General features: G+C 34.1%; 5 protein-coding genes across 6 annotated transcripts; 2 read left to right on the plus strand and 3 right to left on the minus strand.

Annotated features, from left to right (window-relative positions):
- The first annotated feature begins 234 nt into the window (after positions 1-234).
- On the plus strand, positions 235-3444 carry LOC111013604 (monodehydroascorbate reductase, seedling isozyme). The gene is made up of 10 exons (XM_022288077.2): positions 235-452; positions 1228-1299; positions 1511-1562; positions 1683-1763; positions 1849-1967; positions 2058-2277; positions 2360-2478; positions 2571-2696; positions 2786-2926; positions 3005-3444. The coding sequence occupies exons 1-10, from the start codon at positions 402-404 to the stop codon at positions 3326-3328; spliced, it is 1305 nt and encodes a 434-aa protein (XP_022143769.1). The 5' UTR covers positions 235-401; the 3' UTR covers positions 3329-3444.
- A 901-nt stretch (positions 3445-4345) lies between these two features.
- LOC111013605 (large ribosomal subunit protein P2) lies at positions 4346-6724 on the minus strand. The gene is made up of 3 exons (XM_022288078.2): positions 6302-6724; positions 4674-4918; positions 4346-4578 (listed from the first exon to the last, which is right to left on the minus strand). The coding sequence occupies exons 1-3, from the start codon at positions 6387-6389 to the stop codon at positions 4549-4551; spliced, it is 363 nt and encodes a 120-aa protein (XP_022143770.1). The 5' UTR covers positions 6390-6724; the 3' UTR covers positions 4346-4548.
- A 1257-nt stretch (positions 6725-7981) lies between these two features.
- Positions 7982-9691, minus strand: LOC111013606 (large ribosomal subunit protein P2B). Of its 2 annotated transcripts, none has more exons than XM_022288082.2 (4): positions 9525-9691; positions 9322-9419; positions 8320-8558; positions 7982-8211 (listed from the first exon to the last, which is right to left on the minus strand). In XM_022288082.2, exons 2-4 carry the CDS (start codon positions 9407-9409, stop codon positions 8185-8187), a joined length of 354 nt encoding a protein of 117 aa, XP_022143774.1. In that variant the 5' UTR covers positions 9410-9419; positions 9525-9691; the 3' UTR covers positions 7982-8184. The 2 variants fall into 2 exon arrangements, with proteins under 2 accessions (XP_022143774.1, XP_022143771.1); XM_022288079.2 differs by having other exon boundaries at positions 9322-9411; positions 9525-9687.
- Positions 9692-15258: 5567 nt separating this feature from the next.
- On the plus strand, positions 15259-18396 carry LOC111013615 (IQ domain-containing protein IQM3). Its single transcript, XM_022288090.2, has 9 exons — positions 15259-15795; positions 15881-15995; positions 16088-16153; positions 16246-16334; positions 16801-16888; positions 17014-17160; positions 17236-17328; positions 17491-17592; positions 17712-18396. The coding sequence occupies exons 1-9, from the start codon at positions 15461-15463 to the stop codon at positions 18180-18182; spliced, it is 1506 nt and encodes a 501-aa protein (XP_022143782.1). The 5' UTR covers positions 15259-15460; the 3' UTR covers positions 18183-18396.
- A 188-nt stretch (positions 18397-18584) lies between these two features.
- On the minus strand, positions 18585-23168 carry LOC111013614 (subtilisin-like protease SBT4.15). Its single transcript, XM_022288089.2, has 10 exons — positions 23043-23168; positions 22754-22845; positions 21489-21586; positions 21274-21417; positions 20339-20952; positions 20143-20246; positions 19849-20067; positions 19651-19759; positions 19357-19570; positions 18585-19272 (listed from the first exon to the last, which is right to left on the minus strand). The coding sequence occupies exons 1-10, from the start codon at positions 23133-23135 to the stop codon at positions 18728-18730; spliced, it is 2232 nt and encodes a 743-aa protein (XP_022143781.1). The 5' UTR covers positions 23136-23168; the 3' UTR covers positions 18585-18727.
- Positions 23169-27715: the final 4547 nt, after the last annotated feature.

The raw sequence follows: 27715 nt of genomic DNA on the forward strand, positions 1-27715 counted from the left end.
TTTTACTATTTTTGCAAAATAGTAATTATACTACCTTAGGAGTTGATGTTCGGCGCAACTTTTCATTCAAACGAAACGATATCCAAAAAAAGAAGAAAAAAAACCATTTAAAAAATTGAGCCAAAAATTTAGCAGGCTTAAAAATGGTAACTGTTGGCTGGTAAATGGTGACCTGTTTTTTCCAAGTCTTATCCTAAAGCTGAAAAAGAAGAAGCGGCGTTGGGGCGATTTGTGCAGTGAGTGTCGATGAAGGGCAGAGGAAGCGCCACGTCAAATTGGAAAATTCAGGCTTCGGTTTGATCGGGCCAATAAGGACCCGACTCGCCTCAAATTCCTCACCTAACACCCGCTCCCTCACAGTCACAGCACAAAATTGGACGAACTCGTTTCTTGATTTGGCCATGGCGGATAAGAGCTTCAAGTATGTGGTTATCGGCGGTGGCGTTGCCGCTGTAAGTTTCTCCCTCCGTTCTCCTTCTCTTTCTAATCTCTTCTCTCAGAAATGTGCGCTTGTTAGGACCAATTCTGCGAAATTTCAGCATGTGAAGAACGCATCTAATTCTCAGATTTTTCCATTTTTCCTTTTCTGTTCAAACATTTCGTTGATGCATCTGCTTAATTACCGAGATCTTGGATGTCTCATTCTCCATCCTTTTCCCGATGGAATCAATTTTGTAAATAACATTAGATTCGGTGTTCAAACTTGGAAGTCCCTTTTACGTTTAGATGCGTTGTAGACTTGAATGTACAATTCATTTTTTTTTAATTTCTTTATGTCCATTATAGAATAATAAGCATACTAAAAGTTTTTGAAGTACTGCACCGTCCATGGTATTATATTAAGTCTAGAGTGAAGTTAAAGAAATTTCTAGAAAAATATTTACCTTTTGATTTGCATGCGGAATTTTGTATTATTTTTATTTTTTAAATTGGATTTTTAATTAAACTGAATTAGTTCTATTCACTTTTTTATGTTAGCGGTAAGAAGTGTTGGAGAGGAGAACAATTGAAAAATAAAATTACAGAGTAGGAAGAACCAAACTGAACCAGTTGGGTTGGTTCCTATTCTCCAAAAAATAAAAACCAATTCATTTCTTAAATTCCATAAAATAAATCGAATCTAACCGATCACCCCTCTGATTTGTGAGAAATTCCTCCATACAATATGATCGTCTTTATACAGCTCGTCATTTATTTGGCTTCTTAGGGATCTTTTTGGCAATACAGGGATATGCGGCTAGGGAATTCGTAAAACAGGGACTCAATGCGGGAGAACTGGCAATTATATCCAAGGAGGCGGTACGTAATCACTTCCCTGTTTGACTCATGTTTGTGCAAGACGTTTGTGCAAGACTTGTACAGTTTCAAATATCACTTCTTGGAAATGATTTCCTATTGCTTTTTTTAATGAACCCTTGGTAAACACTTCCTCATTTTACCTTTTAAAAGGGAATTGTTTATACTGTTTCATGGCCATTTGGCATTAACTTTCTGTTCAACCAACTATCAGGTTGCTCCTTATGAACGTCCAGCACTTAGCAAAGCCTATCTTTTTCCCGAGTGTAAGTTGCCTTTGGCTGAACTTTAAATTATAAGCCAATGTTCTTGCTTCCACCTCAATATTCGGTTTAATAGAAATGGTATTCTGTATGTTTTCATCTCATAGTTATTTGGTTTTGTAGCACCTGCTAGATTACCAGGTTTCCATGTATGTGTAGGAAGTGGAGGGGAGAGGCTGCTTCCAGAGTGGTACAAGGAAAAAGGTGAGGTTACTTCCTCTTTCATCATTTCATTGTTGATTCCTTCACTCAGAAGTAATCTAATGACTTCCTAATCAATTACTGGCAGGGATTGAGTTGATTCTCAGTACAGAAATTGTTGAAGCAAATCTTTCCGCCAAGATTCTCAGAAGTGCTTCTGGGGAAATTTTTAAGTATCAGATTTTGATTATTGCTACTGGTTCCACTGTGAGGGTTCATCCTTCTTTTGCGTGTTAGTACATACTGGATCATCTGCTCCACCATTACGTTATACTTTATTTCACTTGCATGTTTCAGGTTATAAAATTGTCGGACTTTGGAGTACAAGGAGCTGATGCCAAAAACATTTTCTATTTGAGAGAAATCGATGATGCTGATCAGCTTGTTGAAGCAATCAAAGCAAAGAAAAACGGGAAAGTGGTTGTTGTTGGAGGAGGATACATAGGCCTTGAGCTCGGTGCAGCCTTGAGAATAAACAACTTTGATGTCAGCATGGTTTATCCTGAACCATGGTGCAGTAAGTAGAGTTCATACAGTTCCTAGTTCTGGTCTTCCTCTTGCTTTAAATTCCCATGGAAATGTAACCTCTATTCTTGCAGTGCCTCGGCTGTTCACTCCTGGAATAGCTGCTTTCTATGAAGGTTATTATGCCAAAAAAGGAATCACAATCATTAAAGGAACGGTCGCTGTAGGATTTACTGTTGATGCTAATGGAGAGGTAAGACTTTAAGAGCACACCATCATACAACTCCGACCTAGTTAGAGACTTTTTCTATGCTGAAGCTATGCACGCCATGGAATGTTATTCAGGTTAAGGAAGTGAAACTTAAAGATGGCAGGGTTTTAGAAGCTGACATTGTTGTTGTTGGTGTTGGCGGACGGCCATTGACAACCTTATTCAAGGGCCAAGTTGAAGAAGAAAAAGGAGGCATTAAGGTGACTATTAACAAGTGCAATTACAAGTTAAAAACTTTTCAAGAAAGCTCATTACTCGTCTATTTAGCTGTTTTTACCTTTTCTTGTAGACTGATGGATTCTTCAAGACGAGTGTTCCTGATGTATATGCTGTGGGAGATGTGGCTACTTTTCCTTTGAAGCTTTACAATGAATTGAGAAGAGTTGAACATGTCGACCATGCTCGGAAATCAGCCGAGCAAGCTGTAAAGGTGGGAGAATTTTATCTTCCTCTCTCTCTCTCTCGACTGAATACTCTTAGTTTAAAACCTTTATCCTTTTTGTTGTAGGCCATCAAGGCAAGTGAAGAGGGCAAAACCATTGAGGAGTATGACTACCTTCCATACTTCTACTCTCGATCCTTCGATTTGTCGTGGCAGTTCTACGGGGATAATGTGGGCGACGCTGTATTGTTTGGCGATAGTAGTCCTGAATCTGCGAGTCACAAGTTTGGATCATATTGGATTAAAGATGGGAAGGTTGTGGGAGCGTTCTTAGAAAGTGGTAGTCCTGAAGAAAACAAGGACATTGCCAAGGTTGCAAGGATTCAGCCATCAGTTGAGAACTCAGATCTGCTTGCAAAGGAAGGTCTCTCCTTTGCATCCAAGGTTTGAAAACTTCTTTGATTCACCATTTACTGAATAAATTAAAGTGCTTAAACTGGATATTTAATCTACAATATGGATTCTCATTACTTTGGTTTCAATATGCCATTTGGCGGTTTCTGTAATTGGGTGCACTTGATGTACATTCTTGGAAAATTTAGCTGAAACCAAAAACTAATTTTATCATAGGTTTAGTATAAAGTATCGTTTGAGCTATGGAGACGTATAAAATGGTTGTAGATTATTGTTAAAAAACAATTATTGAATAAAGATAAAGCAATGAATCCGAACGAAAATGATTATTATTTTAAAAAAGAACAAATTATTTGATATAACCTAAATTCTAAAAGCAAAGTTTAGAAATTTTAAAAGCTTGAGAAGGTACAAAAGACACCAAATATTTATAGTGGTTTAGGTTGTAACCAAGTGTATATTTGTTCAAAGGCATCCTTGAACTATATCATACAATTACTTTTTTCCCCTTTGGGATAAAGCAATTCCTACCCAATAATTTTCATTGGTCAAGAATCTAATCTTAGGGCAAAAATCTCACCAACACAATTATCATTAGAGTAGATCCACATGTTTATTCTGATTGGGAAAAACAAAGACCAAATCACTAATTGAAGATGTAATTCTCAAAAGATAATAAATAGATCTAAAGTAAAAAGAGGTAGATTAAGGATTTTGAGACTTAAAAGTGAAAATTCCAATGAAGGAGAGATGCTTTAAATTGTGCCTGTTGGATTGAATTAAGCTAAAAAATGTTTTTTTTTATACGAAACAATACTTTGATTGAGAATAATGAAAAAGATAGGAGAACTACAAAAAAGGACCATCTGAAGGGCATACAAAAAACAGTCCATAAAGAGGGAGCTCCCTAAAGAAAAGGACTCTAATCCATGAAAAAAAGGTTTAAAAGGCCCTAGTTTAGGGTTTGACGCATTTTTGGGTATTGTTCTCAAGTGAAATTGTCCATAAGTTGAGTCCAACAAAAGGAGAAAATGGGGACAAAAACAAGAGAAATAGCAAAACTATACCAATTAGTGAGCAGAGAAGGTCAAATGATAAAGCATGTTCCTGTTCTCCATGCAAAAGATCATCAATCCAAGAAAGAAAGTAGTCTGATAATTTCAACACCCATGTCTAAAAGCAGAGTAAAGTTGCATATCTTTATCTATAGAAGCCTAATAATCTCCAAGAGAAGAAGATTTCAGGAACCCAATTCCTTACTCATCAAACAGAGTAAAGCAAATGTCCTGCAAAACAGGAAAAAGAAAAAGGGGGTCACAAAACAAATGATAAAATTGGTACTCAAACAACAAATCCAAAGTTACGAAGGGGATGTATTTACATCATCAGAATCCTCAACATCTTCCTTCTTCTCCTCTTTCTTAGCCTCAGCTGCAGCCAGAGCAGCCGTGGCAGCGGAAGCATCGCCCCCACCGGCAGTGAGCACACCAACAGCAGCTGCAACGACACCGCGGGCAGGTAGAGATGCCATCTTCTCCCTCCCGCAGGCAACAACCTCTGCTATATCCTTACCCTTAACTTGAGAAAGGAGCAGCTCAATCTTTTCATCTTCAGCTTCAGCTCCAACTGTGCGCACATTAATAATTGCCATTCAGGCATATTTCAAAAGTTCGGAGCTGATGAACCATGAAAATTCAGACACAAACTAAACCAAGCAATCACAAACCAAAAGGGCTGCCTTTGGATGTATGGTTTTAGATAGTTACGCATTGAACAAGTTAAAGACAAGTTTTCACACAAAGGGGAAAATTCCGTCAATTCTAGTTAACTAATATTGGTCTGTTTAGATTTATAACATTTAAAAACAAAAACAAAAAAATGTTTGTGGATTGGTCAATTTTGTCAAAAAGTACATATACAGACACAAGAATTGGTCGGTTTAGATTTATACCATTTGAAAACAAAAAATGTTTGTTTTTTGGTAAATTTTTGTCAAATAAGTACAGATACCAACACATGAATAAATTGATAAATCATTTTTATAAAAAAATTGACAAGTAAATTGGAAGGACACATTTATTGACATATATCTTTTTACTTTTTTTCCCCACATTTCAATTACTTTGAGGTAAAATTTTTGTTTAGTTAATGATATATTCATATGAAAAACAATGTTAAAAAAATATTGAACAATACAATAATTCAAGAGATAAATTATACAGTGTTGGTGTAAAAATATTAAAACAAAAAGACAATCAAAACCAAAACAAGATTGTTTGTAAAAAATTAATTAAATAATTTAGCATTTTATTTTATTTTATTTTATTCTAAGAAAGGCAATAATGCTTGTGCTTTTAAGGGTAAGTCTAAAATATATTTCACTATAAAAATTTACTCTCTATCCAATATTCAAATAAAAACATAAATATGTAAACAAAAGTTGTAACATTTTTTCTTTTCAATACAAACAAATATGAAGACTCTCCCAATCTCTAAACAAGAAAGATAGATAAAAGTTCAAACATTCTAGTTAAGCACTCAACCATCGTTCTAAATATCCATCGATAGCATCAGGTTTATTGTTCTATTATTTAGGTTTAGGATCATCTAAATTTGTAAAATAAATTATAAAATTACGTAAATATGCAAAGCTTTTCATAACACACTACCAACTTAAAATCTCACAAAACAACTATCAAACCTTCCAAAGTTTAGTGGTAAGAAAACCCATAATATTCACAATATTTCAGCATTATAATAGATTGCATATGGGTTTGAAGTTTTGAACCATATCCCCGACTTGACCATTAGGGCAAAGGTTGCTAAAACCAAACACGGGGCTAAATAAATGCTCTTAGACCCATGAAACACAGCTCCGATCCGTTTCTTCTTACTTGATTTCAGATCCATAGGGTTTCCAAGGCATTTAAACCAGTTTATCAACGCGAGGTAAAAGCGCCACGAAACCCACAGAACAACTAAAAACAGGGAACGAAAGAGAAAACAAACCAGAGGCGAGAATGGTCCTAATATCACGAGCAGTAGGGCTGGTGTTTCCGCCCAAAACAGCGAGCAAATAAGCAGCAACCACCTTCATCTTCTTCTGCAAAGATAGCTGAATCACCACAAAGAGGAGCAACGAAGAATGAAAGGGAGGGAAATGGGAAGAGAGCGAAAAACTCCTTGGCCTTGGAAGAGGGGAAGTTGAAAACGCAGAAGAAATGAGTGGGCTGGTGATTATAAGAGGGAGAAATCGCTGGTCTGTAAGCAGGAAAGGATTCGGTTCATAAACGGAAAAAAAACTCGTGAGAGGACTGAGGAGAGCAGCTTCCGTATGATTTCCATTTCCCAATACGCGTCACACTGGGATTTGTTCACCTCTCTCTCTCATAAATATTTTGCAGTTAACAACTGCTTCGATATGATGCGCCATTGCCATTGCCTTCGCCTTCCGCTCGCCGGTAATAACAATAACAATGTCATAAAGTATCTACTTTACTCCTTTTAATCGGATAAAACTTAATTAGGTGTCTGCAATTAAGTACGAATCTACGTTGAAAACATAAGATAAAAGATTTAATAACGATTTATAATTGACGTTAGATGTAACTTCCTAAATAGTAATAACATCGAGTGACATGCTAATTTTAAAAAATGTAGGACGACGCAAAAATGTTGAGGATATATTGTTCTTTTTATTATTTTTATTTTTTTGGGACATAATAATACTTCTAAATAAAATACCAAAACCTAATTAGTCTTCGCTGCAGCATAGTATCTCTGCAATCGGTTAATATTAGGGTTTTAATATATATAAAAAAGAGTTTAACTTCTTTTTTATTTCAATTTCTTAGTAGTTTTTAAGTGTTTGATGGGTTGAGTTTTGTTCATTTCATTTTAGGTTTCTTTTGAACTAAAAATAAAGTTTCTTTCAAGGGGCTTGTGTCCAAAATTTGGAAAAAGAAAAAACAGACACATATTAGAAATATGTTTGAACGTATCCATGTGATTCAACACAGATACTTGGTTTCCTTTTAACTGCTTACGATAGATCTATATGTAAGAAAATATATGCCTATAAGCACTCAATTTTATGCAATTTCAATAAATTCATGGATTAGTCTTTTGTAATCAAGGGGGTATATGTTTTTATACACAGGTTTTTCCTTTGCTATATTATATCTATCCTGCTACAGTCCACAAGGCCTAAAGATTTGACCTCGATTGAAAGAATTTTTTCCCTAGAAAGACACACAGGATTTGTTCATATTTTCTTTTAATATCGTGAAAATATTATAAATATATATATAATTACTAATACAAGGGTAAGTATTATAACTTATAACTTATTTAAGAAAGGTAAAATCATCAATTATTGATCAAAATAAAATTTAGTTTAAAATATATTTTGGGTCATGATAATTATTTTAATGAAAAAATGATATAATTCACATTCTTACCTAACATCTATGATCTTTACTTTTTAGAACGTTTCCTTTAATCTTCAAACTTCTTTTCTTGATTAGATAATAAAAATAAAGTAAATAATTACTAGTATTTCTTTCAAACGCATTTGAAAAAAAAAAAAAGTAGGTTTTACTTAAAAAAATATTTTTTTTCGGACCACACATCAAAAAAAAAAAAAAGAAAAGAAAAAGAAAAAAAAGCAGTACTATCAAAGCAACACACTAGGAAAGAAGGTAACAATTTGATGGTATAAGAGTCCTACAAAATCTAAAACACAAGAAAGAATATAAATTCACTGCATAAATTGTTTCATGTCTAGCTAGTAAAAAGACCAACTATAAAGATAGCAGTTTAAATGAATCAAACTTCGATATCTAAAGGGAAAATGAAAGTAAATACTGTGAGTGTAAGGGATGTCAAATTCCTCAATCAAAAAGACTGAAGCACATGTCCTGCATCCAAAAAAGAAATCAGAAGCAACTTGGTCAGAAACAAGTTTCAAAAGGCAATTGAAATAATTAATTAATGTAAATTTGTTGCAAGATTTCAAGAAAATATACTTCATCAGACTCCTCAACAACTTCCTTCTTGTCCTCTTTCTTCTCAGGCTCGGCAGCAACAGAGGCAACAGCAGGAGCAGCACCACCGGCTGCAGTTGGTGCGCCCACAGCAATTGCAGCACCGGCACAAGGAATTGATGCCATCTTCTCCCTTCCACAGGCAACAATCTCTGCTAAATCTGTGCCCTTAACTTGGGAAAGAAGCAGCTCAATCCTGTCATCTTCAACCTCAACTCCAACTGCACGCCATTAACAATTCAACTTCTTCAGAGGTTGTTTGAACAAATCTATCAGATGAAGCGCATGCAAAGGACAGACTAAACCAACCCAATTGCTTTAATGTTTAACAAAAGTACAAGTCAGATGGAGTATTTAAGTTAAGTCCTGTATAGAAATTAAAATCGAATTAATCTTACCAATAGAGATATGGGTTTAGAATAACTTGGATACATTAATAATGCAAGATACATATATGGGGGAACAATGCAACTCAAAGGCAGAAATCCATTGACTCGAAGACATATAGAGTCGTATAAATTCAAGTATTGGCCAATAAATAAAACTCCTCAGAGTATACTGATAGAAATTGAATCATCTTCCAAAATTTTAACAGATTAAGATTTTAGGTGAATGTTAATGTGATCTTTAACTCTGTAACAAAGCTTGTTTACTTCTCTCTTCCTTTTCTATAGCCTTTGAAATTATCGACTTCTTAAATGATCAATGTTTTCGATATTAACGAACGATTTCTTCTGAAATCTATAGAAATACTTCTAATCACATGTATATTACAAACTAAAATCGATTTTCCAGTGTCAAATAGCAATGACAAGATAACCCTAAAATGACCAAAAAGTCACATGGCTGATTAACGAAACAGAAATTAAAGACAAAATAATACTCAGAGGAAAGAACAAAAAACAATAGATATAATCATGAGAAGGAACCAAAATCGCAGATCTGCAGAAAATGTTAAAAGTAGAGTAAAGGAAAAGAGAATACCAGAGCCGAGGATGGCCTTAATATGATCAACAGAAGGGCTATTATTTCCGCCCAAAACAGCAAGTAAATACGCCGCAACAATCTTCATCTCTGCAAGTCTCCCAAAAGAAAAAAAAGCTCGAATCAAACGTTAAACGTTCAAGAAATCTATTAAATCGAGAACGATTAGAATCGTAAGAATCAGGGGAGATGGAAGAACATACCTGAGACGGAAGTTTTTGATCTTCCACCAGAAGAAGAATTGAAGCCGCGGAATGTGATGAAGAAATCGCAAGATTGGAGTTACAGAAGGCGTAAATTTGGAGCAATTTTGCTAGTAATAGAAGTTTGGATTCCCGCGTAAATCGTTGTTTGAAAATTTTAATTTCTCGAAATATTAATGGCAAAGAATAATATGAGATCCTTTCTTTTTTGAAAATATAATATGAGATCCTTTTTCCTTCTTTATAAACTAATTATCTCTTATCTTCTACGTTGAAAAAATGGAAAAACAAATCTAAAAGATTTTGTAAATAAATACATGTTTGCATAATGAATTTTTTTGCTGATTTTTTCTTTTAATTTTAATGATCGTATCTTCATGAATATCTTAAATCAATAGGGGCTTTGATTTTGAATTTATGTTTTCAAATATTAAACGTATATGTTTTATGTTTAGATTTTTATTTTTTCGAAAAACATATTTGAAATTTAGCTAACTTTAAAAAATAAATTAAAACACTAAAAGGTTAAATTATATTAGGGTTCTATGCGTCATTGTGTTCGACTTTCGTTGTATTAAATAAATTTTTAAAATTTGATTTTCAATTTTTTTTTATTTCAAATTTACCTTTTTTTTAGATTCTCAAGTATATTTCATTGATATATCAACATTCGTATGATGTATATGAGTAGTTTAGTTAAGTGATATACTTCATACTTTATACCTTTATTATTAATATCATATCATTTAGTATATCAATGATGTGTACTTTACATATCTTATACGTACATCAAAGAATATCTAATATAACTCGATGTATTACATACTAGATATATTTAGTTATAATTGATTACATCATAACTAATATACCTTGTATGAATTACATGAGGTATATTAGTTATAATTGACATACTCCTTATATAAATTATTAAATACTTGATATACCCAATTTGAAGTACATTAAGGTACATCATATTGGTAATTTTTGCCATGATTTCATCGTTTTCAATGCTGAAAGTTGTTATGATATCTCCTCTATCAATTTATTCACGATACTTCAAAGCATGTGTTCCTAAGGTGAGAAATTATTTTCTTTCCTCGGTAAATTTCATAAAATTCAGGGTATTCAATGAATGTTAAAGGTTGTAGCTTTTATTAGATATCCTCCTAACCAAATGTACCCGCAAATTGTGAATGACATTTCTTAATTCCAAATGATAAAATATGTCCAAAAGATAATTTTTTGAACAATTACATTTGAGTTAGGGAAAAAGTTTGTATGATGTTCTTTAAAATTTATAATTTTGGGTAAATCCAAACTTTCAACCCATAATTCCAAACAAAAATTTATTGTTAGTGTATCATTGGTATATCGGTATTTATAACAAATATATCAACATTCAAATCATGTATATCAATTGTATATAAAATCATGTCTATCGATGATATATCAAATCAAGTCTATCAATAATATATCAAATCAAATATATCAATGGTATACAAGCACACATATATATTAGTAATCAAACAAGATATATCAATAATATATTAGAGTGTCAATAATATATCAGTAATTAAATAAGATATATTAAATAATAAAGCAGAGAATAAGTAGTATGACTTTGAGGTATATCAATAATATACATGAGACTAAGTTGTATAACTTTGAGTTATATCAATAATATATCGGACACTAAATAGTATAAGTATAAGGTATATTAACGATATATTCAGAAATTAAATGGGTTTGGCTACGAGGTATGTCAAAATGAGAGAGGCTTGATGGTCTGCTAACTTTTTCTTTATTCTAGAACCGTTGGTCTCCAAATTTTGCTATTTTTTGTAAAATTAAAATATAGTTGATAATTTTACAAATAACTATTATGTTTTTTGTACTAATTTTGCGAACTCATCGATTTTCAAATATTTGGACAAAAATTGTTTTTGTTTTCCCTTAATATGCACCTTTTTTTTTTTAATTTCTTTAAACCGTAGTTTACGTAATGATATAATATAGAAAGAAATTAATTGGTTGTACTAAAAAAAAAGAAAAAGAAATTATTTGAGGGTCCCCAGCTTTTTTGTCCGAGAGCCCGACACCCAGCGACCATTTGTCAATAATAAAATATAAACGAAAGATTTTTTCATTCATAAAAGAAAGAAAAAAAAAAGAGAATTGATTTTTGATTAATTATTAATATGGGCAATTGATTGATTTATTTATTTTTATGAGTACATGTTTGTTTATTAGTTGTCACGTACAAATACCTACAATGATATGTCGGTTGGATAAAAGTAAAAGTGTCTACAGTTTATGATTGTTGAATGTCCATTAGAATTTTCAGAGAAATTGTTGGAAAATCAAATAGTTTCTTATGGCTGAAATACTATTTTTGTCTCGAGGAGTTTCTAATTTTTAATTGATTATTATTTTTAAAATCAAAATCATTTCTTTTAAAAATGTATTTTAGAAAGACAAAGTCATCTTTTTTTTTTAATTTTAAACTTTTAATTTTATCAAATTAAACATTAAATTTGAATTAGCGCTACATTTAATACCTCATCAAAACTAAATTAGAAATTTGATCTAAACCAACTAATAAATAATACAAAATTATTTTGTTTTCTTTTGATGAGAGGATGTGCAGAATATTGAAAATGTATAATATTTGGAATGATAAATAATACCTTGACTTTTGCTTATGTTAATGTACAAAAATTCAATTAATAAAGCACTTAATTCATGTCACATAATTATTCTCAATCCAATTACGAAAATACTCGAACTTCGTCACAAAATTAAGCACGTAAAAATATTCCTGTTTAACAACAAAATGTACAAATCAAACTAATTAAAAGCATCCAACACAATTGGAATAAACAATACGTGTAAATATATGTAAATATATATATTCTCATTGTTCAATCACAAGAGTGCAAAGATCTAATTGCACGTTTTTTTTGTTAATAAAAAGAAATTTAACTAATCCATTGTACTAACTACATCTTTTGTTCAAGTGTGTAAAGTTTAATTTACGATACTAATTCAAATGTAGAATTTAAATTAAATGATTCACTTACCTAGGAACAAAATAAAAATTAAAAAGTTCAACGTACAGTAGATAATTGAAAGAGACAGAAATTTTACTTATCTCCACAAATAATAATATAACACATATTTACATATATATGAGTATTAAACAATTCCACATGGCCTTTTTGAAAAAAAGAAAAACAATTCCACGTGATATGATCCAAGAATTGAAATGAGCCAAAATTTGTTAGAAAGGCTATTGATATGACCATAATAATTCATTGGGTAAGTTTTTAATTGACATATAACAATATATTTACTTTTAGTTAAATCACCTAAATAGCATAAATAATGTCTTGTCTTCCTTTATAGCTCCTTGGATTTTCAACAATTAATTTATTTAAAATTGAGGTGTTGCTTTCAGAATATATAAAAGATTTCAATTATTCAACCATTAATTTATTTATAATCCAAGTGTTGCTTTCATTAGAATATATAAAAAATTTCAATTAATTAAAATAACACAATCGATCATGACTTTGTAGTACTATGAAGAGTACATTTTTACCGGTTATATACAATAATTTTGATGTTTTCTCAACCATTATGAGTAGTTTATTGGTGGTATAAAGTTGACCTGAACACTCATAGATATTTTCTTATAGAATAAAAGGAGGAAAATTAGCGACCCTGTTTCATTTAATTTAAGTTTTCTAAACCCATTTTCTGGGTGTTTCAGATTATTGTAATAGAAGAACTCTGACTAAGAAAACACTTTTAAAAGTAAGTGTTCCCAACCCATAAAGTGTGAAATTAAAATTTTGTATTATATGCTAACATAAACCCTAGGGTGACGTAAGAACAGATGGTTGACCTTTTGGAATGACTTTATGACATATTATTTTATTGGTTTTGGATTTCTTGCTTTATAATAAATTAAATAATCGCATTTTTTCCTTTAACCTCTCCGACGTTTTGTCTCATTCATTATTTTTCTAAAACAACACATCTTCAAAAATACAATCTTTGGTGCATATAACAAATTAGGTAAAGATAGACCTAATGTGATTCAGATGTTGTGTTAACCTTGGGGAACAATGGACAAAAATATGATTTGCATCAAAGTCGTATCGAATTTGCTTTCAAGACAGTGGAATCTACGATACAAAGACGTTTTGTTTTATTCTGTTTTGGTGATTTGCTTCTTTTTGTTCTTATAGTAAATTAACTCGAAAATTTCAATTTAATCTCAGGTATTTTGTAGTTTGAACGTAGTTTTAATTTAGGTCGGTAAAAATTTACATGTACGAAATATACATTAGCGAGAATAGAAAGGGGTGTGATGGGTGTATGGTGTGTTGGGTTTGTGGTGGGTGAGGGGGCATGGGGTGTGGTGTGCTAAAACAAAACAGCCCATATTTGGGACAGCCAAGTGAGGCAGTGAGTACTCCACCACTCACCAAACTTGCCTCAAAAGCTCCCTTTTGGACTCAATCATTCATCAAACCCTACGCATGCATGCTTTTCTTTTTCCTCATTATTACCTCTTCTCAAAATAGTTTGTCTTTGTTCTTTAAAATCAATTACGTCTTTAAACTTTTAACTCTAAATGAGTATTTTGTTGCTAAATCTAATAATTTAACTTAAATTTGATTAGGAATTATGTGATTTGCAACATGATAACTCAAATATATTAGGTAGATTAATTTTTGACATGCGGGTGAATTAAAATTTATTCCTCAAACCCACTCTATTAGTTTTGCTCATTTGAAATTAGATCACTTGACACCATATAATAAATTAATATCATCGATTCATAATGGACATACAATTACAAGTCGTTAATATAGCGGAAGCATTGTAAAGTATAGAGACTAAATAAATAGAAGAAAAAGAGAAAGAATATGGGAAAGACCAACGGACCACACCATATAATAATTAAATATAAATCAGTCGCCTTGGAAAAGACACTTTGTGCTCTCATAGTGCAACACTTGGTTCCACTTCTTTAATTGCTTTCCCTCCCATTTTCTGTGGATATTGTTTTTCCCTCTCTCTTTTTGCCCTTTTAATTTCCATTTTAATCATATCAATCTCTAACCTCATTTCTTTTTACCATTATAATATTCCTCTAAGAACTCAAATATATATATATATATATATATATATATATATATATATATATTTACATCAAGGTTTTAAATATCGATATTTTTTAATTTCATGAAAATATTAATTGAAATATCGATAAAATGTCGATGTCGATAAATATTTATATAACAGTTACATAAATTAAAAAATCGTAAAAAATATTTAAATTAATAAATAAACATTTTTCTATTTTTAAATAAGTTAATGATTAATATCAATATATGTATATATCAGTCACATTCTGTTGATATTTTTTTCTATTTTTCTGATTATTTTTGTAAGATGACGAAAATGTCGATGTCGAAACAATCAATACATGAAAATGTTGATGTGTCGATCGACATTTAATAGCGTAGTTTACACAGAAGGAAGCAACTAAAAAAAGGTTATTCTTTTTTTTTTTTTAATGTATTGAAAAATACTACTCATCCTTCACAAGGGTTGGTTTTGTTTTGCATGGTGGTAAAATCAAAATGCACTAAATTAAATTAAGGAATAATTTATATAACGTATGATGATTGATGAAGAACTATGAAGAGGTTGTTACTTGTTAGGTGAAATTTTGGGATTTAAATAATGGAATGGAGAAGACAGAGATAGCATTTGCATTGCCTTGCCAGTTGCGCCCCATTAGAAATTAGAATTGAATGCAGAGCAAACGCGGTGTATGAACCCTCTCCTTCTCCAAATAGATTTGTTTTCTCACGTCCACAACATCCAGGGTTTCATTCCTTGACTGCAGCTCAATTTCAATGGAGGTTCAAACTCAGAGCTTCTCAACAACCTTTGACCGCATCCCACCCACCACTCCTCCCTTTTCCTACTCCTTAAACCAAATGGGTCTGCCATTCTCCCCCGCCCGGACTGAAATGCCGGATTCCTCCGCCGCGGATTTCCACTCCTGCCATCGGAATGGAATGCCCTCCACGTCTGACGTCGGCGGCGTTCTCCCTTCCTTCGCCGTGAACTCGTCTCTCGTCCACCAACTGACGGAGCCGACGGCTGCCTTGAAGCTGCAGAAGGTCTACAGGAGTTACCGCACTCGCCGGAGATTGGCAGATTCCGCCGTTGTGGCAGAGGAACTTTGGTAACCCCCCTTTTGCCCTCTTCCGGTCTTGTTCTTTTTTTCTATTGACACGATTTAAAATGGGGATGGGCTGGTTGGATTGAAGGTGGAGGGCTATAGACTATGCGAGACTGAATCACAGTACGATTTCGTTCTTCAATTTCTCGAAACCTGAAACTGCTTCTTCCCGATGGAGCCGGATTATGTTGAATGCTTCCAAGGTATGAATCTAAAAACGATGCGATTTCATGTGGGTTTGTTTGTTTGCTCATTGTTTTTCGTTCGGCTCTGTAAGATTTGGACATTTTGGCAGGTGGGTAAGGGATTGTCCAAAGATGGGAAAGCACAGAAGTTAGCATTTCAGCATTGGATCGAAGCCGTAATTTATATCTCCATTATTGAATTCCGATTCTTAGTACTTCGAAATTCTCTCTGTAAATGGGTTCTTTCTAAGACGAATTTGGTTTGCAGATTGATCCACGCCATCGCTATGGTCATAACTTGCACCTGTACTACGAAGAGTGGTGTAAAGGCGATGCCGGTCAGCCATTCTTTTATTGGTGAGAGAGTTTAAAAGCAAAGAATCTCTCATCTTCTTTCCAAATCAATTTTCCTGCTCTAAACTATACAGACGAGAGCCATAGCTGAAAAGTTCCGTCTGAAACTCTGTTTTTTATTTTCTATTTTGTTTGTTTATAATTGCTATGGTGTGATTTCGCTTGGTTAATATAGCTTAACTAGTTAAAACATATATCTCCGACCAAAAGTTCGTGGGGATTAATCCCCACTTCCATGTGCGAATTGGTTGTCTGAAGAATGTTACATGATCAATCACATAGTTTCCCTTCCATTTCTACGCCAAAAAATTTACGATGTTCTAACAATAATTGTTAATTTGCTTGTGACCACGCAAGTTAAGGCAAAAATGTTTCTGTAAGAATGTTTATTGATTTTTTGATTCTTGTTTCGCTTTGTAAAGAAGGTTTGCTAATTAATTGCTCTGATATATAATACTCTGTTCTACAGGCTGGATGTAGGAGACGGAAAGGATTTAGAACTAAAGGATTGCCCGAGATCGAAACTTCGGCAGCAATGTATTGTGTATCTTGGACCTGTAAGTGGTTTCATTCATTATAAAATCAGAGTTCTTCCTATTGAAAAAGGATCGACTCAAATAATTATTTACTTTTTCTTTTTTCCAACTATGATTGAGTAACAAATTGTCAAGGTCGTTTTCAGCAAGAGAGGGAAAATTATGAATACATAATTCTCCAAGGCAGAATCATCCACAAACAATCTGGGAATTTGTTGGACACAAACAAAGGCTCTCAAGGAGCAAAGTGGATATTTGTGATGTGCACTGCCAAGAAACTTTATGCTGGTCAAGTGAGAATTTCACACATTTTGCCTTTAAGTTTTGTTTTCTAGCAATGGTGATAATAACATGTCAATGTCTTACAGAAGAAAAAGGGAATGTTCCATCACTCTAGCTTCTTGGCTGGGGGCGCAACATTAGCAGCGGGAAGGCTGGTGGTCGAGGAAGGAGTTCTCAAGGTAGGGAGAATGCACGTATTTGTTCGTGGTGCTCGTGTACTGTAGAGACATGAGTTGTGAATTATCTTCCTTCCATTCTTACATACGAACGTACTCAGTTTTTAGAATGTCAGTATCAGGGCTTTAACACAGTGTGCTGATGTTAATGACTTTGTTGTTTAGTCTATATCAGCATACAGCGGACATTATCGGCCAACCGACGTCAGTCTTGCCAGTTTTTTAACCTTCCTTCATGTCAATGGAGTAAATCTCAATCAAGTTCAGGTATTTCTATTTCCGAGGGTTTTCGATACAGTGAGAATTCCAAAATGGCGCAGACATAAACATGACAAAGATGATTCAGGGTGTGACCAGCATTTCACCTTTCTATTTAATGTCTTCAGATCTACAAGGCCAATGAAGATTCTGAAAGCTATGGCCGTGAAGGTGGAGCCAGCTTTGAATCTCCTAAAGCTGAAATCTTTGAGGAAGATGAGAATGATATACCATCAAGCAAATTAGCCGAAGTTTCCAAAACCGAAACCAAAGCAGAATACCAAAGGTCATTATCTGGGGGTCTGCCAAGTCCGAGATCCGAGGTCCCTACGACTGCCATATTGCACCGGATAAATTCCAAGAAAACAGCAAAATCATATCAATTGGGGCATCAACTCTCACTCAAATGGACAACGGGTGCAGGTCCAAGAATCGGTTGTGTAGCTGACTATCCTGTGGAGCTAAGAGTTCAAGCGTTAGAGTTTGTTAACCTATCTCCACAAGTTCCCTCAACACAAGGTTCAAATGCTGCATCAGCAGTTGTAAATTGCACGTCTGAATTCTGCAATGGCGACCGGGATTGTTCCTCTGGAAAGTAAAGTAATATTCCCCTGCTTTCTCTGTTTCATGCTTGATATATTATGTCATACATGTACTATGTAGATAGATATCTCCCGTCCATTCTCTTTTTTGTGAGTGCTGTTTTCTGAATCAAGTCCTCTGGACATTGTAATATGTATCCAACCCTTCTGCTATATCATATCCTGAGATCTAGTAAATACAAAAACATACTGAAATCTCTGTTTATGCAAACCTGTAGAATCTTTGGAGCGTAATTTACCAAGGAGATGTTTACTGAATACTTGTTCATGATTTTGTGCTACAAAATTATGAAAATGACACCAGTGAGGTACAAAATATTAAATTTCCTTGATCTTTCATTCTAGCCCTCCATGCTGTAAATTAAGAAAACGAAGCAGAATTTTGTGGACAAAAAGGAATGAGAGAACAAATTCATCAATCATTATGTACAAGGAAAATAAGTTATGACGCCGATACTGAAAACAAATACTGCATCTCTTCTAGTGACTGATCATCTAGTCTGAAATGTCACTGTTACTGCTGGCAAAGACCAAATCAAAACTTACATCAATAACTGCCTACAGATGAGAATATTGCTTGTAACGATGTGTTTAGAATCGGTCCACTCAAGCAAAGCTGATAGAATCTGTATTCCTTTTGGCATAGGATTTCCCTTCACCACAACTTTAAATGTCTTCCTTTCGTGTGACTTAGCAAAATTAAGAGTGTCTGGGAAAACTTTGACAGAGAGGCCATCTGGGGATGTTATATTTGCCCTGTACAACGATGCTCCGTACCCGACATTAGTCACTGTCCGATAAAAGACCGCGTCAATGGCAGAACTAGGATCGGAGAGCTGTTGGTGCATTGTAGGGTAGTTAAGTCCATCGGTGCCTCGTGCAGGCTTCAACATGGAGCAGTTATACTTCTTGCTACCAACAATTAGGCCAATTGCTGTGCTGTTGTAGCCTTGTTTGCAGAGGAAAGAGACGTAGGAGTTGAGTGAAATATCATAAACAAGGCCTGGATGCACTGCCCTTGTCGGATTTATTTGTCCTGCTCCAGAGCCAAGCTCAGCTTCCTTGAATTTGATCTTCATTGGAGTCGCTACAATCCACATCACAGAAGAACCACCAATCAGGCTTGAAGAACACATTAGCAGACAGAAACAAGGCGATACGAAAGACTCACCAGTCGTCATGAGAGCAGACTTGACAGCAGCAGGAGACCAATCGGGGTGGAACGACTTAACATAGGCAGCAGCCGCGGTGGCATGAGGACAAGCCATGGATGTACCTGCCATTACCTTGAATAAACTATATCTACTGTCGGACGTGTCCCCTGTTAAGCTCGCCAATTCTGTATAAGCAGCCAAGATGTCTATCCCTGGTGCAGCAAGATCAGGCTACCCCATAGATAGATAGAAGAAACTCAGTCTTTTTCAAAAGAAAGAGAGAGATCAGAGAAAATTTCATGTGTTTATACCTTGAGAATGTTGCGGGTGATTGACTGCGGCCCTCTAGATGAGAAAGAGGCAACAAAAGGAGCAGTGATTTTTATAGTTCTACTCTTATAGATGACAGCTCTAGGATTCCTGAATTAATCAATAAATTCAAAAACAGGCGACACGACACTACAGTACACAAAAAGAGCAGTAATTTTGGTAGTAAAAAAGGCGTGTACTTGGTGGAGTTGATATAGAGATCAACAGATTTGCCAGAGATAGAAGGGATGGCAGCCCCGGGGAGAACGAGGATAGAGGAATAATCAGTTTGTGGTTGAAGAAGTTGAATGACTCCAACGCCTCCCAAGGATTTGATGTTGGGGTCTGCGTAATTTCCAAGGCAATACACAATCCTTCCCTTCACTTTGCTCTGGCTAAGAGCTTCGGCATCACAAGCACTGCCATGCCATGAATTTCAGTTTTGATTTGAAATAAAAAAGGAAACCCCATTTTGGAATGATGATGTTCATTACCTTGCGTTTCCTCGGTTGGATCCGGCGGTAGCGTTGGCAGCCTTGGCCCCGCTGGTTAGAGGCTGCATTTGTTTGCCCCCCGAGAAAGTGTTGATGGAGAATCCCTACCAAAATTGATGTAATTTAATTTTCAATATATTTAAGATGCTATCTAATGGAACCTGTATGTGTTAGATTAGAGAGATGAGAGACTTACAGTAAATTTGCTGCCATTACCGAGTTGGAGAACGGTGATGAATCTTCGATCAATGGCGGTTGCAGCGACGGTCATGATCCAGGGCGCGACATTCTCGACGGTGGACAACTGGGGGCCGTAGTTGCCGGCGGCGGAGGAGGTCAAAATCCCCTTCTTCATGGCGTGAAAAGCCCCAATGGCCTGGCTGTCCCTGAAGAGGTCCATCGGCGGGGAGCCGATGGAGACGGAAATCAAATCCACGCCGTCCGCGATGGCCTGGTCGAACCCGGCCAGCACGTCCATCTCGCTGCAAAAGATACTCCAGCACACTTTGTAGACCGCGATCCGAGCCGATGGCACCCCGCCCCGAGCCGTCCCTCTGGCCAGCCCGTACAGGCTGGCACCCTCCACCGCAGACCCCGCCACCGTGGACGCGGTGTGGGACCCATGGCCCTCCGTGTCCGCCACGCTCCTCGCCGCAGCTGGGTTTTGGTCGTCCAGATCGAAGTATGCCGCGCCTATCACTTTGTTGTTGCAGGCGCTGAAGTTGGCGCCAGTTACGCATTTGCCCTTCCATTTGGCGGGAGGGGGCCCGTACCCTTTGTCACTGAAGCTAGGACTATTTATCCAAATCCCTAACATCAAAACCAATTGCCCCTTAAATCATACTTCATGCATGAATTAAATTTATTCAATCTATCGATTTAAGTTTTTGAGTTGAAGGATGGTTTATTCATTTTTAACATGATATTACAGTAGAAAGTCTGTGCGAACTCCTGCAATTATGATTTTCATTTGTTGGGTCATGTTGTAATTTTCTAAGTACACAAGATTTTGAGTTGAGAGGTGGTTTATTCATTCTTAACAAAGAGAGGTCGCAGTTCATGTATTTATAAACCTTGTTTAGTCTCTTGATCTATCGATCTTATTGTGTTTTTAAAATTTAGATAACTGACCTGTATCCAAAACAGCGACAATGAGATTAGCCTCAAGGGAAGGGTTACGTTTAGAGCGTTTATTGAGTCCCAAAAAGTCCCAGGATCTTGTCGTTACAATTCTTTGCTTTCTGCTCCGGAACACCGAAACCACATCCTCACGTTCTGCATGTGCACGTATGTATTATTATTATGGACGATCAAACAAACGACGTGTCGAACAAATTAATATATACTTGAGATCTTGTCGGCTTCGTGAGGCAACAGTCTGGCCGCGAACCCATTGAAGCTCTTTCCGTAGCTGTGGATTTTCGACTCTCTCGCTGTCTTTTCACTGCCAATTCTCTGTATTTAGCTTACAAACTTTTTCGACTCAAGCAAAAAAAATATAAATTAATTCTATAAGTTTGGATTGTGTAACGTTTCATCTAGATTTACATAACTTAAGAATTTAATGAGTATAGACATTCAACTTTTTGAGATGTCTCTTTGAAGTAATCACATTTTAAGAAAGCTAATTAATTAAATGATTCATCTAAACAGTAAACACACTTGAGTTTTTCTAGTTATTTTTTATCATTGAAAATAAAAATGTAAACAATAAAAAATACTTACTCCCACTCATTATAATTTTGACCAAATACTATCATTTTTTTTAGTCAAACATTTTAAATTAAAGGCATGCATGGCAGGTGCATATCATACATTATCATAGTTCTAGTTTTGCACATTACAACTAGAAGTCAAATAACTCAGATCCGGAACCTTACCTATACTGCATTGGTACTACAGAAACACACATATATATATTTGGATAATGCCGTACTATAAATGAGGTATTAAATTTCTATCGACATTTTTGCGCATCCATGAGTTCGACATCGACATGAGAGAAAACTCGACATTTCTATAGTATTGCAAAAAAAAAAAAAAAAAGGACAAAACATGAAAAATATCATTAATATAGACATAATGTTAATATTAATTATTTTTAACTTGTTTAGAAATTGTGAAATGGTTATTTGTTAATTCAAATATTTTTTATGAATATTTTATTTTTTACAACATTTCTCGAAGTATCATCAACATTGACATTTTATCGATATTTCCATCGATATCTAAAACTTTTACTGAAAGATCTTTGTATGACATCTATAAAATGACATGCATGTGTAAGCCAATGACATTTGATTTTGGAAAATAAAAAAAAAGTGAGACATATGCATGTGTCTTGCGTAGAAGACATGTTAGTTAAATTTGTAATAAACTAGCAAAAAAATTCTATAACTGTCGATTAACCAAAAAGAATAAGAAACCAAATCCTATCAACAAATCACCTACAAGATAAAAAAATAGACAGAAGTTGTTAAGACAGTAAAAACTAATTAACCATGCTGAATGAGAACCAAAATAATGAGGATACAATAATATTAGATAGAAATTGTTCATGGTATATAAGATATCATATAGAAGTAGTAGAGGTTAGATATATGCATATTACTCTCCAATGGCGTCCAAAAGCAAGCTGTGGTGGTGATCCGCCACCGTGGACCGAGATCCGAGCGGCAGCTCTCCCATATACACGATATAAGGCTGAAAACATATATGGCAAAGACAAACCCCAAAAGATAATGAGAAATAAAAGAGTGAAATGCAAAAACATAGACTTTTTACCAAAATAAATGAGTTGTTAATTTTTAACAGTGGCAAGGACAAGACTTGATCTTCACTGTTAAGGAGCGAAAACATAATCGAAACCCTAATGTATCAATACCGTGATCTTTGGTTACCTTCCTTTCATGGTGGTCTGAGCCCTGGATCATTAATGAAGCCACCAGCCAAATAACCAACACAAATATAAGTAGATTCTCGTGCAGCTTCATATCTTATTACACACAAAATCACCCCTCTCTCTCTCTTTCTGTGTCTGTGTCTGAATTTTAATGCGGTTTTGGCTTTAATTTATATGAAAAAGGGAAGTAAATTAAGAAGGGTTTCCAATTTGAGTGTCAGTTACTTGAGGATATAGTCTTTGAAGAATGAGATTTTAGGGCCTTGGATTCTGGATTTTTAGTTATCACTCTACTATTTATTCTAAACATTTGTAAGATCAGATCGATCACAACCTTTTTCTATCATCAACTTCTTTTTTTTTTCCTTAAAATAACCCTAATTTATTTATAATAATTATTTCTTAAAGCTTTTGTTATGTTTTTTCATTTTTATTTTGGTGTGATGGGTAATTATAAAGTATATTAGATAATGAATATAAGATGGAACAAAATAAGTAGTATTTTGTTTATACATATTTTTGAGTAGATTTTTCTTGAATCAAGAAAAGGTTTAATTTTGGAGTTGTTAGGGTTAAACCACCAAAAAGAAAATTGCACTTTATTAGTATAGAACCATTCAATTCTAAGTATTTATCTTAACGATGCTTAATATAGTCTTAGGACTCTATATATATGGCGTAAGTTCTCATTCGTCATGTAGAGCTCTCTACTTGGACGTAACATAATCATTGACTCATAGGGATTGACCTAAATCGATGATATCCTAAATGTATTAATTAATTATAATGATAGTAATAACCTATTAAACTACATCCCCACGTGTTATTGTGAAAAAAAAACCCCATATTAAACTACATAACCTGACAGCTTACATTTTTTTTATTTTTGTTATATTTTGCAACTTTTTTGAGCTACTATAGTTTTGTAATGATTTATCTAAAATCTAAATTATGCTCGATTATGTGGTTATACTTATCCCTTCCCTATACCACAATATATTCTTCCCTAAATAAATATATCAATTTTTAACTTGCAATTTTTTAAATTAAAATTTACGTTCATTACTGAATGAATTTCATGTAATTTGATTTTATATTCGAATCTTGTACGAAACAATTAGCACAAAATAATCAGTCAAATCAAGTGTTATTCATGAAACTCATATAAATTAATATATATTAAAAAAAAGCTACTAAAATTTGCCAATCCTAAGCTAAAATTCCATGGGTTTGATTCCCCCACCTAAAAATATCTAGCTCAGAGAGAAAAAAAAACCACTAAAAATTTTATATCATTTTCATGTGAATCAAAATGACATTAATTGAGATATTTTTAGTAAATTGAAACCAGTTTTAATTTCCACTAAAAAAAATTCATCATTAGAACGGAATTATTTCTAAGGAGCCTTTCCTAAAATAAAAATAGTTGAAGAAAACTAAGATAAATATATAATTTCCATATCCATAATTAATAGTAGACCCATTAACTAAAATAATTAAAACGTTGAAAACACTTTAATTAGAAAGCCTCATAAATCAATAAACATGAAAAAAGAATTCGTGTACAAAACAAGTAAAATTATATATAATTTCATATCATTATTTTAGGATACAATTTATAAAAACATGGAGTTCATCATTGATGTTCTTGTTTCTAGTTTTTTTTCTTTCATTTTGTTTTCCTTTGAAAAAAGAAATAAAATTTTATATGATTTTTAGAAATAAAATATTTAAAATTGTGGTGTTACATTTAATTTTTAAAATATTTATTACATTTAATTTTTTAAATATTTATTATCCATCTAATAAGTAAAAAAGATAATGCAGTGCGATTAATCGTTTTTTTCCTTCTTCCCTTCTTCTTCTCTCTCCTCCTTCTCCCCTCGTTGTCTTCCTTTCTCTCTCTCTTTCTTTCTATTTTTCTACGCAATAGTGATGGTATGGTGATGAACAATCAAATATGGCTATCGTCATTACCGAAATGGCCAAAAAGTGAAAGCTTGGTTGGATGCAGTTGAGAGAGGAGGCGAAGTGTTCGCTTCCTTAGTCTCGAAGGACCCAGGAATGGCAAAGAGTCGGTGCACCTCACTCCACAGAGGGACGACATGCCCCCGATCCATCGGTGGGGTTCTGATCGGAACTCCACCAAGAAACCAAGTGTAGATTCTCTCGAGGAGGAACGTGGTTGATCAAGAATGTCAAGGTCGCCATCGAGATGATCAACGCCCTAGGGTGAAACTACCTAAGGTCGAGTGAGAAGTCGCAAGAGGCAGTCGCGATTTGCGCGACGTGATCCATGATCTCTCCCAAGAGCCTCGGAGGCAAGCGACCGCACAAGAAAACCTTAAGTATACCTTCAGTTCTTCTTGAAAATAGTTTGGTAGAGAGTATATTTTTTAGAAATAGTTTAAGAAAAAACAATATAAAAGAAAAGGTCCAAGATAAGTGATCAAACTCTAAAATGAAGCTAGGACACGTGGCACGTTAGATTTAATCCATGAAGAGCTATTTTGTCCATATATAAATATATATTTTTGAATTATAAGTTATTTCGTCGGGTAATTGTGCCTTGTGTCGTATCAATAAAAAAAAAAGTACGGACTGCCACTGCTAGAATAGTAAGTAGTATGAAAAATTGCAGTAGGGTTCTAAAACAGATCTCTTCTCAACCCTACTACTATTATTTCATACTACTTACTAGGATATTTTTTTAAATATTACTATAAATGTATTATTACACGAGACATACAACAAATTTATTAAAAAAAAAAAACTTTCATATTAAGGGTTTTGGTTTTCATGTTAATAGTAGACAAATGAAACCCTCCATAGAAAATGGCGGTGGAAACGTGACAACAGATAAAGGAAAAGATAGAAAGAAGAACACAGAAAAAAAAAGACTCATATAAATTTAGATATTTAATAGTTTAAAAGAGAGAAGAAGAAAGAAAAAGAAGTTGAAGTTGAAGTTCGTCTTGTCTCATTGAGAAGAGTCAGTTTCTTACTTACATATCGTAAAAAAAGAGTTGCCATTTTTTCTTTGCATTTTATAAACTAGTGAGTTTCTTGAGGATAAGATCGCTAGTAGTTTTAGGCTTGGTTCCCAGTAGTTTTTGAAAGGATAAATCTTTAGATGTAGGCGGCCGCATTGTCTTCATATCCATATATATACAATGAGTGATCGCTTGACGGAAGTTGCATTCCATGTGTCTTGAACCCAAGATCTCAAAGTTGTTCTTTAAGACCCCAAACCTCTCAAACTATTCATTAATTAAGAACAATAGGTACATTCTTTTTAACAAAAAGAAATGGTCCCTACTCTGTCTTTTAATAAAAGAATTCGTAATCTTATATTCCTTATCCTTTAGTCCACAGAACAGTTCCCCACTCGCTCTATAGAGTGCTGGGTCTCCAAAGAAAAAAGTAATATACCTCTGGTAGTGCATTAAAGATGTGGAGCCTAGCTAATTATAAATTAGTTGGCTTGATCTATTTAAATGATAAACAAATAATGAGATTGTGAAAAACATGTGTGTTTTATAGGTTATTGATTCCTGCATTTATCTTCCAGAGAAGCAATGATGCTACAAAACGTTATTTGTCATAAAGATATCGCATGGGCACCATGGTCCCAAGAAGAAGCCCGTCCACGTATGATGTGATTGCATCATAAAATAAATTTGGCTAAATTATTAAAGATACTCCACAACTTTATCATTTATTTAAAAAAGTATCTCTATCTTTTAAAAATTTTCAATATATTATCATTGTCTTGTGATAAACCACATCCATTAATATTATAAATAGAAAGTTGATGAGACAGAATCTGAAACGACATGACAATTAACGTAGAATCATGTATGATAATTTTTTTTGAGTACTCCAACATGTGAGAAGGTGGTTATTTGAACATATGTCTTGTTGAAGATCATGTATATCTAACAAGTTAAACCTTGTCTATATTAAGTCTGGAAAGAGAGAAAACGTGGAAGAAATTATCGTTTTTAAAAGGTGATTAAGACCAAATTGGATAGATAATAAAGAAACAAATGCTCTTGACAACAGAAGAAGTTGACTTTAGAATAAAATTAAGACGTTAATTGTCACGTTATTTCAGATTCTATTATGTCAACTTTTCAATAAAAATATTAACAGATGTTCAAAGATTATTTTTAAAACATATATGGAGCTGGAACGCTGGCACCTTGGATCTAGTCGATAGCATATAATTTGATGAAGAGTCATTTTGTCCATTGGGGCGGTAGTTGCAAATGTGACAAAAACATTTAGTAAAATTAGCAAAATAGCAACCATATGTATTTTCTTTTCAAATATAGCACTTATTTTTTCCCAAAGGATAGCTTGGGTGGCTTGGGGTCTCAAGGAATATCCTTGAGGTCTTGGGTTCCAGTCACATTGTAGCTCAACTCTACCAAGCAATGACCCCTTGAGTATGTAACGGGTATGAGGATAGAGCACATATCCCCAAATATAGGGGCATAAAGGCCAAAGGGTCGCCGACTCTGGGTCATAAAAAATATATATATATATATATTTTTTTTTTCTTTTTAAAAAATGGAGGTCCAATTTTAAATTACAATTTTAACCAAATGAATCAATGATATACATCTATAATATATCTGACTAGTGATATATATATGTGATATACAT

The sequence above is a fragment of the Momordica charantia genome (assembly GCF_013281855.1).
Source record: "Momordica charantia cultivar OHB3-1 chromosome 1 unlocalized genomic scaffold, Mcharantia_2.0 BLBB01000001.1, whole genome shotgun sequence".
NCBI classification, from domain to species: domain Eukaryota; kingdom Viridiplantae; phylum Streptophyta; class Magnoliopsida; order Cucurbitales; family Cucurbitaceae; genus Momordica; species Momordica charantia.

Coding starts and splice junctions, on each gene's coding strand:
- LOC111013615 (XM_022288090.2), top strand. CDS start 15,461: ATGGAGGTTCAAACTCAGAGCTTCTCAACAACCTTTGACCGCATCCCA. Junction 17,161..17,235: donor AGAAACTTTATGCTGGTCAA/GTGAGAATTTCA, acceptor AATGTCTTACAG/AAGAAAAAGGGAATGTTCCA. Junction 17,329..17,490: donor TCGAGGAAGGAGTTCTCAAG/GTAGGGAGAATG, acceptor TTTGTTGTTTAG/TCTATATCAGCATACAGCGG.
- LOC111013605 (XM_022288078.2), bottom strand. CDS start 6,389: ATGAAGGTGGTTGCTGCTTATTTGCTCGCTGTTTTGGGCGGAAACACC. Junction 4,919..6,301: donor TAGGACCATTCTCGCCTCTG/GTTTGTTTTCTC, acceptor ATGTGCGCACAG/TTGGAGCTGAAGCTGAAGAT. Junction 4,579..4,673: donor ATGTTGAGGATTCTGATGAT/GTAAATACATCC, acceptor CCTGTTTTGCAG/GACATTTGCTTTACTCTGTT.
- LOC111013606 (XM_022288082.2), bottom strand. CDS start 9,409: ATGAAGATTGTTGCGGCGTATTTACTTGCTGTTTTGGGCGGAAATAAT. Junction 8,559..9,321: donor TAAGGCCATCCTCGGCTCTG/GTATTCTCTTTT, acceptor AATGGCGTGCAG/TTGGAGTTGAGGTTGAAGAT. Junction 8,212..8,319: donor TTGTTGAGGAGTCTGATGAA/GTATATTTTCTT, acceptor TTTTGGATGCAG/GACATGTGCTTCAGTCTTTT.
- LOC111013604 (XM_022288077.2), top strand. CDS start 402: ATGGCGGATAAGAGCTTCAAGTATGTGGTTATCGGCGGTGGCGTTGCC. Junction 1,968..2,057: donor TTATTGCTACTGGTTCCACT/GTGAGGGTTCAT, acceptor TGCATGTTTCAG/GTTATAAAATTGTCGGACTT. Junction 2,479..2,570: donor CTGTTGATGCTAATGGAGAG/GTAAGACTTTAA, acceptor AATGTTATTCAG/GTTAAGGAAGTGAAACTTAA.
- LOC111013614 (XM_022288089.2), bottom strand. CDS start 23,135: ATGAAGCTGCACGAGAATCTACTTATATTTGTGTTGGTTATTTGGCTG. Junction 19,760..19,848: donor CTCTATATCAACTCCACCAA/GTACACGCCTTT, acceptor TGATTAATTCAG/GAATCCTAGAGCTGTCATCT. Junction 19,273..19,356: donor GTCTGCTCTCATGACGACTG/GTGAGTCTTTCG, acceptor TGTGGATTGTAG/CGACTCCAATGAAGATCAAA.